Source organism: Marmota flaviventris, chromosome 5 (assembly GCF_047511675.1).
Source record: "Marmota flaviventris isolate mMarFla1 chromosome 5, mMarFla1.hap1, whole genome shotgun sequence".
In the NCBI taxonomy this organism is placed as follows: domain Eukaryota; kingdom Metazoa; phylum Chordata; class Mammalia; order Rodentia; family Sciuridae; genus Marmota; species Marmota flaviventris.
In genome coordinates this window covers 70437576-70451387 of record NC_092502.1, presented here as the reverse complement: position 1 = coordinate 70451387, position 13812 = coordinate 70437576, and the positions used below count along the sequence as shown (strand labels likewise).

General features: G+C 39.9%; 2 protein-coding genes across 5 annotated transcripts in view; both read left to right on the top strand.

Moving 5' to 3' along the window:
- Ankhd1 (ankyrin repeat and KH domain containing 1) overlaps nucleotides 1-11405 on the top strand; it is a 132039-nt gene extending 120634 nt beyond the window's left edge. For 2 of the 4 annotated variants that reach the window (XM_027927954.3, XM_071612309.1), the window contains 5 exons: nucleotides 1626-1802; nucleotides 3236-3487; nucleotides 4139-4314; nucleotides 4934-5098; nucleotides 5370-5889. In XM_027927954.3, the coding sequence (XP_027783755.1) occupies nucleotides 1626-1802; nucleotides 3236-3487; nucleotides 4139-4314; nucleotides 4934-5098; nucleotides 5370-5429 (830 nt within the window). In that variant the 3' untranslated portion in view covers nucleotides 5430-5889. Of the gene's footprint in view, nucleotides 1-1625; nucleotides 1803-3235; nucleotides 3488-4138; nucleotides 4315-4933; nucleotides 5099-5369; nucleotides 5890-8391; nucleotides 8502-11317 lie in introns of those variants that run through there. The other 2 variants (XM_071612308.1, XM_027927955.3) reach the window with 2 other exon arrangements.
- Nucleotides 11406-11487: 82 nt separating this feature from the next.
- Eif4ebp3 (eukaryotic translation initiation factor 4E binding protein 3) lies at nucleotides 11488-13322 on the top strand. Its single transcript, XM_027927963.3, has 3 exons — nucleotides 11488-11590; nucleotides 12646-12819; nucleotides 12979-13322. The coding sequence occupies exons 1-3, from the start codon at nucleotides 11488-11490 to the stop codon at nucleotides 13005-13007; spliced, it is 306 nt and encodes a 101-aa protein (XP_027783764.1). The 3' UTR covers nucleotides 13008-13322.
- The last annotated feature ends 490 nt before the right edge of the window (nucleotides 13323-13812 follow it).

Here is a 13812-nt window from a genome sequence, read left to right as displayed (position 1 = left end):
CTTGCCTAGCATGTGTGAGGCACTGGGTTTGATCCTCAGCGCCACATAGATAGGTAGAAAGATAGATACATAGATAGATAAAGGTGTTGTGTCCATGTACAACTAAAAATATTTTTAAATAAATAAAGGAAGTATTCATCTTTGACCCTCCTTCTGGGGCCCAGGATTAATAAGCTTGACCTCATATTCTTTGTTCTTTGTTTGTTTGTTTTTAGTATTAAGGATTTAATCCAGGGGCACCACTGAACTATATTCCCAGCCCTTTTTAAATTTTTTTTATTTTGAGACAGGGTCTTGCTAAGTTGCTGAGGCTAACCTCCAATTTTTGATACTCTTGCCTCAGCCACCTGAGTTACTGGGATTCCAGTGTGCACCACCATCCCCTACTTGACCTCAATTCTTAACAGCCTGTATGGGTTGCTTTTATTCATGTCTTCTTCCATTGGTTTACCCTCTTAGTAAGAAGTAGTAATACTTTAAGAAGATGGGGAATGGTGTGAAGAAATTAAAATCATGATGGCTGCTGGCAGGAATGTAGGATGGGTCAGCTCTTTTGGTAAAAAAAAGTTTCAGGGTTCATCAAAAAGAAATAACTATAATTTATACACCTGTAATCCCAGAGGCACAGGATGCTGAAACAGGGGGATTGCAAGTTCAAGATCAGCCTGGGCAATTTAGTAAGATCCTGTCTCAAGATGAAAAGGACTACGAATGTAGCTCAGTGGTAGAATAGCCTTGGGTTCAATCCCCAAAACTGCAACAACAACAACAACCTAAACAAAAAAGAAGTGGGGATACGGGAATGAGAGGATCTGGTGATAGGTAATGGGTATGGAATTTCCTTTAAGGGATACAGAAATATTCTAAAATTGATTATGGAGGTGGCTGTACAGCCCTGTGAATTGCTATACTAAAATCAATTGAATTTTATACTTCAAATGGGTGAATTATATGATATGTGAATTACATCTAAACATTGTTTTTTTAATGATAGGAAATTAAATTGTTTGAAAATCAGACTTTCCTGAGAGAAGTTTTGACAAATTTTCATTTTCCTACAGTGAATATACCTGTAATCCTTTCTTAGATCTTTGTCCCTTTTCCCTAATAAATTCCACAATCAATGGAATTTACGAAGGCTGCTAAGTTCAAATTTATCCAAAGTAGATAGAAACTTTGGTATAGTTTACAATTATTGATTTTGTTTAATAGAATACCAAAATTACCCTTAGGTTAGTGGTATGCTTTTCCTCCTTGTGAGGAAGGAAAATTGGTAGGTTTTGTTATTCATTTTCTATAGGAAATAACTATAATTTTTTAAAAAGCTGTTGCTTTCAGGTTTTCCACAAGAGAGAATGCAGATATTAATAAAAACTTTAAGATTTATCCAGAACATTAGTTTAGGTGACTTCCATTCTTAAATTTTCTATATTTATATGTTAGATGATTTTCTTCTGATGGTAAGAAAATTTAGGTTTGGCCGTATAGTATCACATAAGTGGATTCTTTTTGCTGTAATCTACAAAAATAAACCACATGCTTTCTTCTTTAAAAAATTAAGGAACCTTGGACTTCACATTTTAAAGCCTTAGCTAATTGGATATCTCGTACCTGTTTTATTTCAGGGTTACCATCCATTGACCCATCAGGCAGCTCCCCATCTTCCTCCTCTGCTCCTCTGACAAGTTTTTCCGGCATACCAGGAACAAGGGTTTTCCTGCAAGGGCCAGCTCCTGTTGGGACTCCTAGTTTCAACAGACAACATTTTTCACCCCATCCATGGACAAGCACCTCAAATTCATGTAGGAATCATGGAGGAACTCTTTCCAAAGAGTCTTAATTAAGTTATTAAGCCATTTATTTCAGGAAATATTATGTTATAAATTTAGTAAAATAAACAGTATGCAGATACCCAAAGTTTGTATTGTAGTCACATCAAAAAATTGACAGGCATTTTATAGGATTCAAAACTTGAGAAGGGTCAAGCTATCTATTGTTATTTAAGAAGAGGTAATACAAAGCCAGGTACAGTGGTCCATGCGTATAATCCCAGAAACTCAGGAGAATCTTGAGTTCAGGGTCAGCCTGGGCAATTTAACAAGACCCTGTCTCTGGGCTGGGGATGTGGCTCAAGCGGTAGCGCGCTCGCCTGGCATGCGTGCGGCCCGGGTTCGATCCTCAGCACCACATACAAACAAAGATGTTGTGTCAGCCAAAAACTGAAAAATAAATATTAAAAAAAAAAAAAAAAAAAAACAAGACCCTGTCTCAAAAAATAAAAAAGGCTGGTTGTTAGCTCATGGTAGTATGTCCCTGGATTCAATTCCCAATACCACAAAAATAAATTTAAAAAATAAAAAGGGTTGGGAGTGCAGCTCAGCAGTAGAGCAGCCCTAGGCTCAATCCCAGTATTGAATGAAAAAAGAAATAACAAAATGATTGGGGGTGGGGGCAGTAAAATAATTTCTCAAATCTTGAAACTGATTTATGCATATGGTCAACTTGATATGATATCTCATTTATGATTATTTATGATTTCTCATTTATTTTTACATTTTTATGGATGTATCATTGCCCATTATAAGTATTCCTTTGTTCTGAATTGCTTATTTCAATATTTAGAACAGATTATGTATTTAGAATTTAACAGTATTTGATTTCCTTTCTTTAGTGAGAATTGTGAAGTAATTAACATTGGCCTTTTTGACAAGGAAAACTAACCAAAGTACCTGAGCCCAATTAAGAAAGAAAACTGCCAATCAGTTTACTACAGTGCTTTGCTAACATTCAACCTTTCTTTCTTATGGAATAAAAGGGCAATTGAAAGGGTAAAAGGGCTATTGAAAGGGAAAAAGAGAAAGAACTAAAAGTAAGGAAGTGTTTTTCAGATAATAATCTAGATACTGTACAAACATTGCCATATTTGAGTTAATTTTAAAAGTAACTGTTTTATTTAGAACTAGATTATTTAGAACTAGAATAAATGAGTACTTTTTCCTTCCTACCCTTGTTTAATTCAACTAGGAAATTTTTTTAGGCTATTTGTTTACTTTTATTACAGGCAAAAATAGTCCAGGATAATGTTTTGAAATTATCTATTCTCATTTGAATGATCTCATAAATTGAAATTTTTCTTTACAGACCTATGTTGTGGAATAGATCTTTCCAACAAGGTTTCTCATATTTCTATAGTTTTTATATGTAATAAAACAATAGAGAAATATTTTGCCACCAGGTGACTCTCCTATTCCATCTGTTTCTTCGGGATCATCTTCACCTCTTTCAGCCACTTCTGCCCCACCAACATTGGGCCAACCAAAAGGAGGCAGTGCCAGTCAAGATCGAAAGATACCTCCCCCAATTGGAACAGAGAGACTGGCTCGAATACGGCAAGGAGGGTCTGTTGCTCAAGCTCCTGTGGGAACCAGTTTTGTCGCTCCTGTTGGACACAGTGGAATCTGGTCATTTGGTGTCAATGCTGTGTCAGGTATCTTTCTTTCTTTCTCTGCAGGGATAGCTTAAGTAAGTTGTGTAAGTTTGTCATTAAAACTCAGTTCCTTTAAAAATAAAAGAACTTAGTTCCTGTGCTTAACAAACAGGGTTGGGTGTTTGTACCTTTAAAGAATTCAGTCTAGTTTCAAAGTCTGGAATGTTAGTTGGGTGACATATATATTTGATCAAAAATAAAGATTCGGGGCTGAGGTTGTGGCTCAGTGGTAGGGCACTCACCTAGCATGTGCAAGACCCTGGGTTCAACCCTCAGCACCACATAAAAATAAATAAAAATGAAGGTATTGTGTCTAACTACAACTAAAAAATATTTTTAAAAAATAATAATAAAAAAATAAATATTCAAAGCATGCTTGCTTTCCTGCTTAAGCTTTCCAGGGTAGAATGGGATAATTATTTCAGGTATTTCAGAGAGTATAAGATGTTTGGGGTATTCAGAGGACTTCTTCTGGTATTCTGGGAACTTGTTTTTGTTTGTTTGTTTGTTTTTTGGCTTGCAAGACAGTGATGAATGTTCCCTAAACTCTTGAGAGGAATTTATTTTGGTATTGAAGAAAGAATAAAGTGATAATATTTTATTGTTTTATGCAAATAAATATCATACCCTCTTTTCAATTCTTCTTTCCAGAAGGCTTATCAGGTTGGTCGCAGTCTGTGATAGGGAACCATCCAATGCATCAACAATTATCAGACCCAAGCACATTCTCCCAGCACCAACCAATGGAGAGAGATGATTCTGGAATGGTAGCCCCCTCTAACATTTTTCACCAGCCTATGGCAAGCGGTTTTGTGGATTTTTCTAAAGTGAGTTGATAAACATCATTGTAATTTGTTTGGTACTTTGCCAGTCAATGTAGTTACATGTTAAGGAGTAGTGTGTATTGAAATAAGTCTCCCTTTGTTTGCATCCCTGCCAGTTCTTTTGTTCAGTTTCAGTAGTGGGTCATAATGTCTACACCTTAGGTGTTTGAGTTTTTCTGTTTTTGTGTTCTACCACAACTTTGAGGGAGGCCTCCCCATATCTTTAAAAAGCTGGCTGTGATCTTCAATGCTTTCTTGTTTGCTCTGACAGCTTTCTGGCTGCTATAAAGCCAAATTATTGCTATAAACATTCACATAGCTTTACCCTTTTCTTCTTAGTACACTATTCATGAAACTAAGATAGGAGAAAGTGTAGGGTATTATGTTTTCAAACATAATACAGGAAATTTCCTGATGATATCATATTTAGTTTTTTATTTCTTATTGAAAAATGTTGCAGATGCAGATAAACACTTTTTGGTTTGTCAGTACTGTACCACACTCTGCTTACAGAATCCTCTGGTGTTTTCTGAAGGGAAATTAGAGAGGTCTAAACTGGTATTATAGAATCATTATGTGTAATCATTTTGCAAGTGAACCTTTTTTTTTCCTGCTGTTTTAGGGTCTACCAATTTCCATGTATGGAGGCACCATAATACCCTCTCATCCTCAGCTTGCTGATGTTCCTGGAGGTCCATTGTTTAATGGGCTTCACAACCCAGATCCTGCTTGGAACCCTATGATAAAAGTTATCCAAAATTCAACAGAATGCACTGATGCCCAACAGGTAAAATGGGCTTAATGCTCTTTCATTTTTCAGATTTGTCATGTCACTCAATACTGTGCATAATACAAGTTCTGAGTCAAAAGTCATGACTGACCACCTTGACCTGAATTAAGTTTTTTCAATATCAAGATGATGCAACCAAACATTTTATTTCATGTATGTGTATTCTTCCTAGGCAAAAACAGTGAATTGCCATTGCATTTTTATATTCATTTTGTAAATGTCTAAAGATTCCTAATTAGAAATTCCAATTTTTCCTCCCCCTTTTCAGATTTGGCCTGGCACGTGGGCACCTCATATTGGAAACATGCATCTCAAATATGTCAACTAAGTTAGAAGGTCTTTACTCTTTAGCCTTGTTTGAGAAATCTATGACCTTGGAAGAACCCTGGGGAACTTTTTTTTTTTTTTTTTTTTTTTTCTTTTTTAAATGTGCCTAACTAAGAAATTTTCTCTGAGGCTTTAGCAATGGAAATTTGATTTCCCATTGTATAAGAACAAATTGATTTCCTATCCACCTGATTATGTTCTCTGGTTAGTTTAGCCATTTTCAACTTAAGATCAGATGAACTTAGTGCTTTTGGCTAAACATACCGAATGCTACTTGTATGCAGAAGAGAATTAGATGATTACATGTTTCAATCTTTTAGGGTGGTAAATACATGTATAATTGTTTACATACTGGAAAGGAAAAAGTTGAGTAAATTTCTTGTCATATAATGGCTCTACTAAATGTAGCCTGTATTAATGTGAAATATTTACCAGAATATTCAATAAAAAGATGAACAGTGTTTAGAAGTGGGGTGTGATCCTTTCAGTGGTCATGGAGGTACTGCCCAATCCACAATCATACTGAACCAGATTGTTAATATTATGTACCATGTTTCTCACATTTTCCACTCCCTTGAAAAAGCACTGTTAAGACTTGTTATCTGTTTATTGTGTTTAATATTCCTGTTCCCTTGTTGTCTTCCACATCATTTTACATGTGAGAAACCCTGGCACTGTATCTTGTCTGAATTTAGCACATAGGCCACTGATAAAGTTTCACTCTTTTTTATAGATCATGAGTATGTAAATAGGAACTTGTGGATTTAAATCAGTTAACAATGAACAAATCACACCCATATCATCAACTTCAGGTTCCTTTTGTGCTTCCTAACTTTTTTTAATCTAAAAGATGTAATTGGTTATGGGTGTTTTAATTTTATTTGGGTTGCGACAACTCCTGTTACTTTGTTGTATTGTTGAATCAACTAAGTAATGTTTATAAATATGTGACTTGTTCTGAGCTTAGTTCCATGGACCCAAGTATGAAAAGTCAGTATGTTTAACAAACTAAACACAGAAACACTGGAATGAGTTGGGCAAACCAAAAGTTATGCCAAGAATCTGATGCAATAGAGAAGGAAAAATGATCTCACCGAAAAGTATAGTCATCAATCTGTGTTTTAATGTAGTTGAATCTCGTCTTATGTATAAGCATTATAAAAAAAAAAAATAAGAAAATGTTTGGGGTGGATAGAGAAAGCAAGAGAGAATGCACAAAAAAAAAAAAAAAAAGAGGAGTAACTAGGGGCAAACTATACAAGCAGCACCTTTCTACTCTCATAATAGAAATTCTTAATCACTGCCTAGGTCCTAAAGCCAGCACCAGGTCAGATATACCATGTTTGTTCCGTGTTAGACATAACCTGTTCTTTTGTCTTCCGTTTCATCTTATGTAAGAGAATGATTACTAAAGTTATTTCTCTGTGTGTGTGTGTGTGTGTGTGTGTGTGTGTATTAGTTGTCAACAGACATTTTGTTTTATTCATTTATTCATATGTGGTGCTAATAGAACCCAGTGGCTCACACATGCTAGGCAAATGCTGTACCACTGAGCCCCAACCCCAACCCTTACTTCTTTTTTAATGAATTTTGAAAGTTATCACTTGTATCATAGTTACTGCTTTTGTAGTAGTTGATAATCACATCAAATATTATCAGGAGGCCCCCTGATCCTGGAGGGAGGGGGAGACCCCTTGGATCACCTACATATCTTGCACTTTCCACTTATCAATAACAAAATTAATCACCTAAAACAATGAAATGAATGAAACTACTCTTAAATATTTTTGGTTGTAATGGACACAATATCTTTTATTATTTTTTTATGTGGTGCTGAGAATCGAACCCAGTGCCTCAAACATGCTAGGCAAGCGCTCTGCCACTGATTTACAACCCCAGCCCATGAAACTACTCTTGATGAAATATATGCTAGTGAGAGATAATATTAAGTAAATTATTCAGTGGGACAAAAAGGTGAGTTTGGTTCTATTGTAACTATCTATAATATATTTGAATTGTCTGGAAGAATCCTTAAATCTGCACCTAGAAAACAACAAAAGGAGAAATGTTATCTCTATTCGGGAATTAGAACCCATAAAGAGAAAAGTAGGGAGAAAACCCTAGGAGAATTAGGAAGAAACAGGAGTTGTACAGTGAATGTAGTTCCTTAGGAACTACTACTCTTTTATCAGCCCTGCCTTCCTTTCTTTCTATTTGGATCCTGGTTGCCAACTCCCAACCCCATTTCGCCTGCTATAATCTATTCTTCCTCTGCCTGCCTCTTCCTGGCATTCCTTTACTGCTATTTACCAACCTGAACATTGGATAAAACCTAGCTCAGGTAAGAACTTGATTACTTTCAAAATATACAAGGGATATGGGGGGAAGCAGTATGGGTATGGTGGAACAAGGGTCAGAAGCCTAAATTCTATTTTCATTTCTGCCACTTGAAGCACTATGACTTTAGGCATGTCATTTCACCTTTCTGGGCTTCACTTTCATCATCTGAAAATGAAACTAAACTTAAATGAAACTCAAAATTTGAGTCCTCTAGTTCTAACATAAATTTTCTCCTTTTTCTTGTGAATGAGATTATACGGTCTGCGAATACTGGAAACCATTAAAATGTTTATAGTACTGAGGTTTGGTTCTGAGGTGGGGGAAAAAAGCCTGCTATTCTGGGGATGAGTATTGATTTTGGAGATTTTAGTGAAGGTAGAAGAAAACCTTGCACATCCATAGTAGTCCTTCAAGTCATTAAGAAACATCCTGCTAAAATACAGGTCAAACTACATGAGAGTAACAGCTCTTTCAAGGAATAAAATATATCATTAAGGTTTCCAGACTCACTTATTTCAAATAGTATTCAGTGTTAACAAAATTCCACCATCAATAAAATTATTGATGTTGTAAGACCCCTTAAATCTATTGTGGCTACAGTGTGCTGACTTGCCCTTTTATAGGCCAGTTTGCTTTCTTCAGTCCCTGCTCTCAAGGGGGAAATCCCATCACCTCATCTAACCAGACCAAAGAAGAGAGTTGGACAGCCAATGGTGCCCTCTCCTAACCAGAGGTAAGAAACTTTAGGACTTGGAACTTCAGTTTCCATCTTTTTGTGTAGATTCTGGCCAAATCCTCCTGCTGATCTCAAAACTAGGGCACAAGGGGGACCATCTTAGTTAGAGTTAGGTTGTAGAAGAAAAGCTGGTCATATGATAGTTTCATGCCAAGCAGAGAGGAGTATTTGGTATACATGATTGTATCCCACTGTTGAAGACCTTTGGACCACATTGTAAACCCAGGAAGAGGCAAACAAGCCTGTAGGAAAACAACTTTGAACATCTTGTTCTCTGACTAACAAGAAGAATTTCTACGGAGAAGTATGGCTGGTCGTGACGTCTTCCCAGTGGACCCTGTACTGGGGTGAAGGGCTCTGATTAACGCTGCACTTTTAATTCACCTTTAGTGATTTGTCATTTTCCAACAGGCTAGTTCCTTCACCTTCACTCTTTCCTATAGAAAAGGAGTGACAAAAATGTGGTTTAAAGTTTAAAACTCTTTGAATGTGTTAAGATCACCTCTAATAAAAAGGGAATTAGCCTAGGCTTCAAGACCTAATTTGGAAAACAAGGTCATAAATCAAATCATCTATTGCATACCTATCTTATCCTTTATTTATCTTTGCACAGTGCTGGTGATCTAATGCAGGGCCTCACATATGCTAGGAAAGTTCATCTTGATGGTATTGGTGTGACTTCAGCCAGTTTGCCTAGTGGTGGAGACCTGGTATTTCCTCATGTTTAATGTAGTCCCTGGAGTGGGGCCTGGGCATAGGTATTTTTTAAACTTCCATTTCTAGTGAGTATTAACTCTCTGATTTAAACTCTTGTTCCTTATCCAGTTTGCATGGATAATAAATCTGGCTTTCTCTCTTCAGCCAACAACCTATTTTCTAGTTCTCCAAACTTATTCCACCTAGTGTCTCCAAAAAGTTAGCTTCATGCAGTAGTGCAGATAGTAGTGATATCTACTGCTGCTATTTTGTAGTAGAGATTTTTTAGACATGGATCCTTCTTGAAAACTTCTCCCAGATCTGTTTCTGACTGCTCTTTCTGTTTTGGTGAATCCTTCTTCCTTAAATAAATGTTGATGTGCTTAGGGCTTGTCTTACACTGAATCTTCTCCCAAGGTTATCTCCTTCCATACTCTTGGATTTCATTCCACTCAAATATGAAGCACTAGCCTGAGTTCTCCCTGTGAACTTCAGACCAATATATTTAGCTCCATGTTGTGCTTTACCTGGGCATTCCATACACACTATTCATTCCCCAATACTCCTTGTCTTGTTTTTCCTATTATACTTGCATTCTAGCTACCAAGGCTGTCAAACCAGAAGATAGGGAAGTATCCTGGCTTATCTCCATTTCCTTCACCCCACCCTTAATCGATCACCTTGTTCTTTCTCCTCTTTGTATCTGAGTCTTATATATTTATCTTTATCCCTATAGCCTTTTGTGCACCTGCTTTCACTGTTGGGCTTCCCACCTTCAATCTCATGGTCCTCTACCCCATGCCTCCCTGAACAGACTACTTCATAACCTTGCTTAAAAGATGACTTATCAGATGACTCTATAATTTGTTCCCAAGCCTTATTCTCCATCACAGTTAATGTACATCATTTAGGTGTGCACCACTTTGTAAGATGCTTTCTTCAAAACTGTTTGGAACAATTAAGCATACATATCCTTGCTGTCTGAAATATGATTCTGAGAATCTGCAGCACCTGTATTACCTGGGAATGTATTTAAAATCCAGAATCTCACCAGGACCTAGTATAACAGAGTTCTCATTAAGGTCTGCAGGTGATTTATATGCACGTTAAAGTTTAAGAAGCACTGATTTATAATTTTTTTTTTAAATGAGGGACAGAATTAAAGCTAAGGGAAATTCTAATGAATCCATAGTTGAGGTAATACCAGTATGTGCATGTGGTCAGGTGCTATACTTAATTTTGGGGGGTAATAAGGACAGTGCTGATTTGGGGGAAGCCAAATTGGACAACTGGATTGAAGTTAAAATTTTTAGAGTCTATAATATAGACACTAGACTTAGTACTTAACTCTCCCACCACCTCTGTCTAGCCCATTTTATATATCTGGCCATATATATATATATATAGTAGGTATAGTGATATAATAGGCCAGATAAAAGGTTAGACACTCCCTCCGACCTTCCCTTCCACAGAGCTAAATGACCAGATCCCCTACCTATCCTCAGTAAGCTGTGATAGATAAAAGTCCAGACCTCCCCTCTTGATTTCTCAAACTGCAGCCTCCCCCTGTCCCTCAGGGCCCACTCATCCTTTAGCCCAGGTACAACTTCTTCAGAAAGCTCCCTGAAGAAAGTAAGTCCCTTGCTGTGGTCAAGGCCATTAAGGCATTTTCACACCACATAGCAATCGTGTATTTCCTGTGCTGGGAATCAAACCAAGGGTCTCGCATGCTAATCAATCGCTCTACCACTTAGCTAAGCCCACAGCCTCAATTGATTGTTTCTAGTGGCCAGTACACAGCTGTGTTGAAGGGACCAGGTTCTGAAGTGAGGTACGCTTAGGACCCCTCCAACAACATTTGTTACTTTGAAACAGATTTTCCTGCCTGGGCTTATTCGCCTCATTGTGAAATATGGCTATTAATAGTGCTTTACTGTCCAAAACTTTTGAGAGGAATAAGCCAGCTGTACTCCCCAGGAGCCCAAGTGTAAGCAGTAAACTGCTAAACTGTTGCAGTATTCAGAGGAAAGCTGGCAAGTATTGCACCAGGTGGATCTGAAGGCTTGTGCAGAGTCTTAGACTCTCCCCAACCTTTAAGGAGTCTGGTTGCTCTCTAGCGAGTAGGCGGCGCCATCGGGTTGAGTGACAGCGAGTGGCCCGCCCCGGGCGTGACGTCGTCCTAGTGTTGTTGCTGCGGCCGCACGTGGTCAACCAAGTCCGCCTCAGACTCAGCAGCATTCCACGCCACAGCACCAGCCCGGTTGCCTTCCTGCACCTCCTGTCTGCTATGTCCACGTCCACGAGCTGCCCGATTCCGGGGGGCCGGGAACGGCTGCCCGACTGCTACAGCACTACGCCGGGGGGCACGCTATACGCCACTACCCCGGGAGGTCAGCGGGCCGGGTCGGAGTCCGCAGAGTGCTGGAAAACCAGCGCGTGCGTGCTGTTGCGGGCGGGGGTGGGTAGGCGTGGGCTGTAGATTTGTCTTTGTCCGCAGGCCCCTCTGTTGTAGGTTTGGGGGAGGGTTTTGGAACCGAAACTTAGTTCCCCAAAACCTGAAAGTGCCTTGAGCCCATCTTCGGTGACAGTGAGTGGATTCCTCTCTCTGGCCTTGTTTCTGGGGGTCTTCCATATGCTCCTACCTTTAGCAAATTTGCTTCGTGGGAGTAGGCGCCTAGGTCCCAGTAGAAGGTGGCCTGAGCAGGAAGCACCAAATCTTGGTTAGAGCTGTTGGGGGCAGGGGTTCAGGTAGCTGGCTCTATCTTTTAGCTGTGATAGATAAAAGTCCAGGCTTCCCCTGCTGCTGGTTGAGCCAGCAGCCTGAGAACTTGAGCGGCTGGGTTCCCTACCCTGCAATTCCTGCCACGAGAGGTAAAGGGGAGGGGCGAGAACTGGGCAGTTCCCCTTGAGGTCAGCTATGCTGGCTGATTTTCCTTGAGCTAGAAGGCTGAGACTTTAAGGACTTGGGAGTGGTCAGAGTAAGAACAGTATGTCCCTGTTTTTCATGAGGAAAGCAAGTATCTGGAAGAACACAGCTTCTCTTTGCAGGAGATGAGCGCCCCCTTCACAGCTGTAGGGCAACTATATCCCACCTTGTAAACCAAACCAAGAAAATGTCAAAGCTTAAGAGTAGCAGACCCTGAGCTCAAAGTTTGGTGCTCCTTTTAAGAAATAAGACCTGAAACTCGTCCAAACCTAAGTCCCCTGGTTGGACTAACTGGAATGCCCAGTTGCTTTATGATGCTTAGACACATCTTGGTTAGGCCTGGTAGTCTTTCAGTGCCATGAAGCCTTGTCAGTAGAGATCCTAGTCAGTCTACACACTGGGAAATGTGACAGAGTCTTACACCCCCCAACACAGTCCTCAAAAGGCTGATGCCTGGGATCCTAATCACCTTTGAGCCCAAGTTCCTGACTCTTAACCTCAGCCCCTACCCCTTAACAGGCACCAGGATCATCTACGACCGAAAGTTCCTGCTGGAGTGCAAGAACTCACCCATTGCCCGGACACCCCCCTGCTGCCTCCCTCAGATTCCCGGGGTCACAACTCCTCCAACAGTCCTACCCTCCAAACTGGAGTTGCTGAAGGAGCAGAAGGAGACAGAGGAAGAGATACCCGGTAAGGAAAGCAGTATCTAAAATTAGGAAATGCCTCATCCTTTGAGTTGAGATGCCTCTGTGAAGTAGAGTGGGGTTCAATTCCAAGAGGAGTTTCCACACTGGCCATAGGCCTGCAGACCCTCAGGCCACCAACCAGCCCTGCTTTTTCTTTCTCCAGATGACGCACAATTTGAAATGGACTTCTAATCCAGTGCAGATGATCCCCCCGTGTGGCGTTATAGAGGGATCCCTCATGCCGCTGTTGCCACCACCTCTTTCTGGGATATCCAAAGGACAGCTAGCCTCATCTAATCTGGAAAGGAGTGACTTGTTGGCTGCGGATCTCCTTTAATTCTGGGGCAGCTAGACCAGGGATAGGAGTGGGCTACTTGCCAAGCCCTTAGATCTCCTTTCTCTTTGGTCTGTAGGTACTCCTCCCAACCCCCAGGCCTCTATGCTAAGGGCTAGGACTAGAGCACAGAATATGTCACCTTCTGGCTGCTTAGTAAACTTTCAAACAAATGTCTTGGCTCCAGTGTTCTCCTCAATGGTGGTCTTCTCATCTTAGCCACACAGCTGAGGGCCCTAGCAGGCTTATGAGAGGTCCAGGTCTGTTCCCAGCTCCCCCTGAACCAACTTCCAACAACCATGAACAGCAATAGCCTGGCCCTTGCCAGGGGATATTCCTGTCTTTCCAGGAAGCAGTCTTCTTGGAACTGGGCCTCCCCAACAGCCCTCCCCTCTCCATTCCTAAGCAGCACTCTCTGGATGAGGTGATTTCACAGCCTATAGCCAAATCTCTTGTCTCCCCTTGCTATTTCTACCTCCTACTACCTATAAGTACCAATCCCCATTCCAATACTGAAAACCTTGTGCATTCCTTTCTTACAGCACTTTTGTTTACATAGGTTTAGAAGAAACCTTAAGGTCCACACTAAAGGCCAAATGATGAGTCGGTAATGATCCCAAATCTCAGTATCTGGTCATCTCCTTCATTCTCTATAGCAAAAAC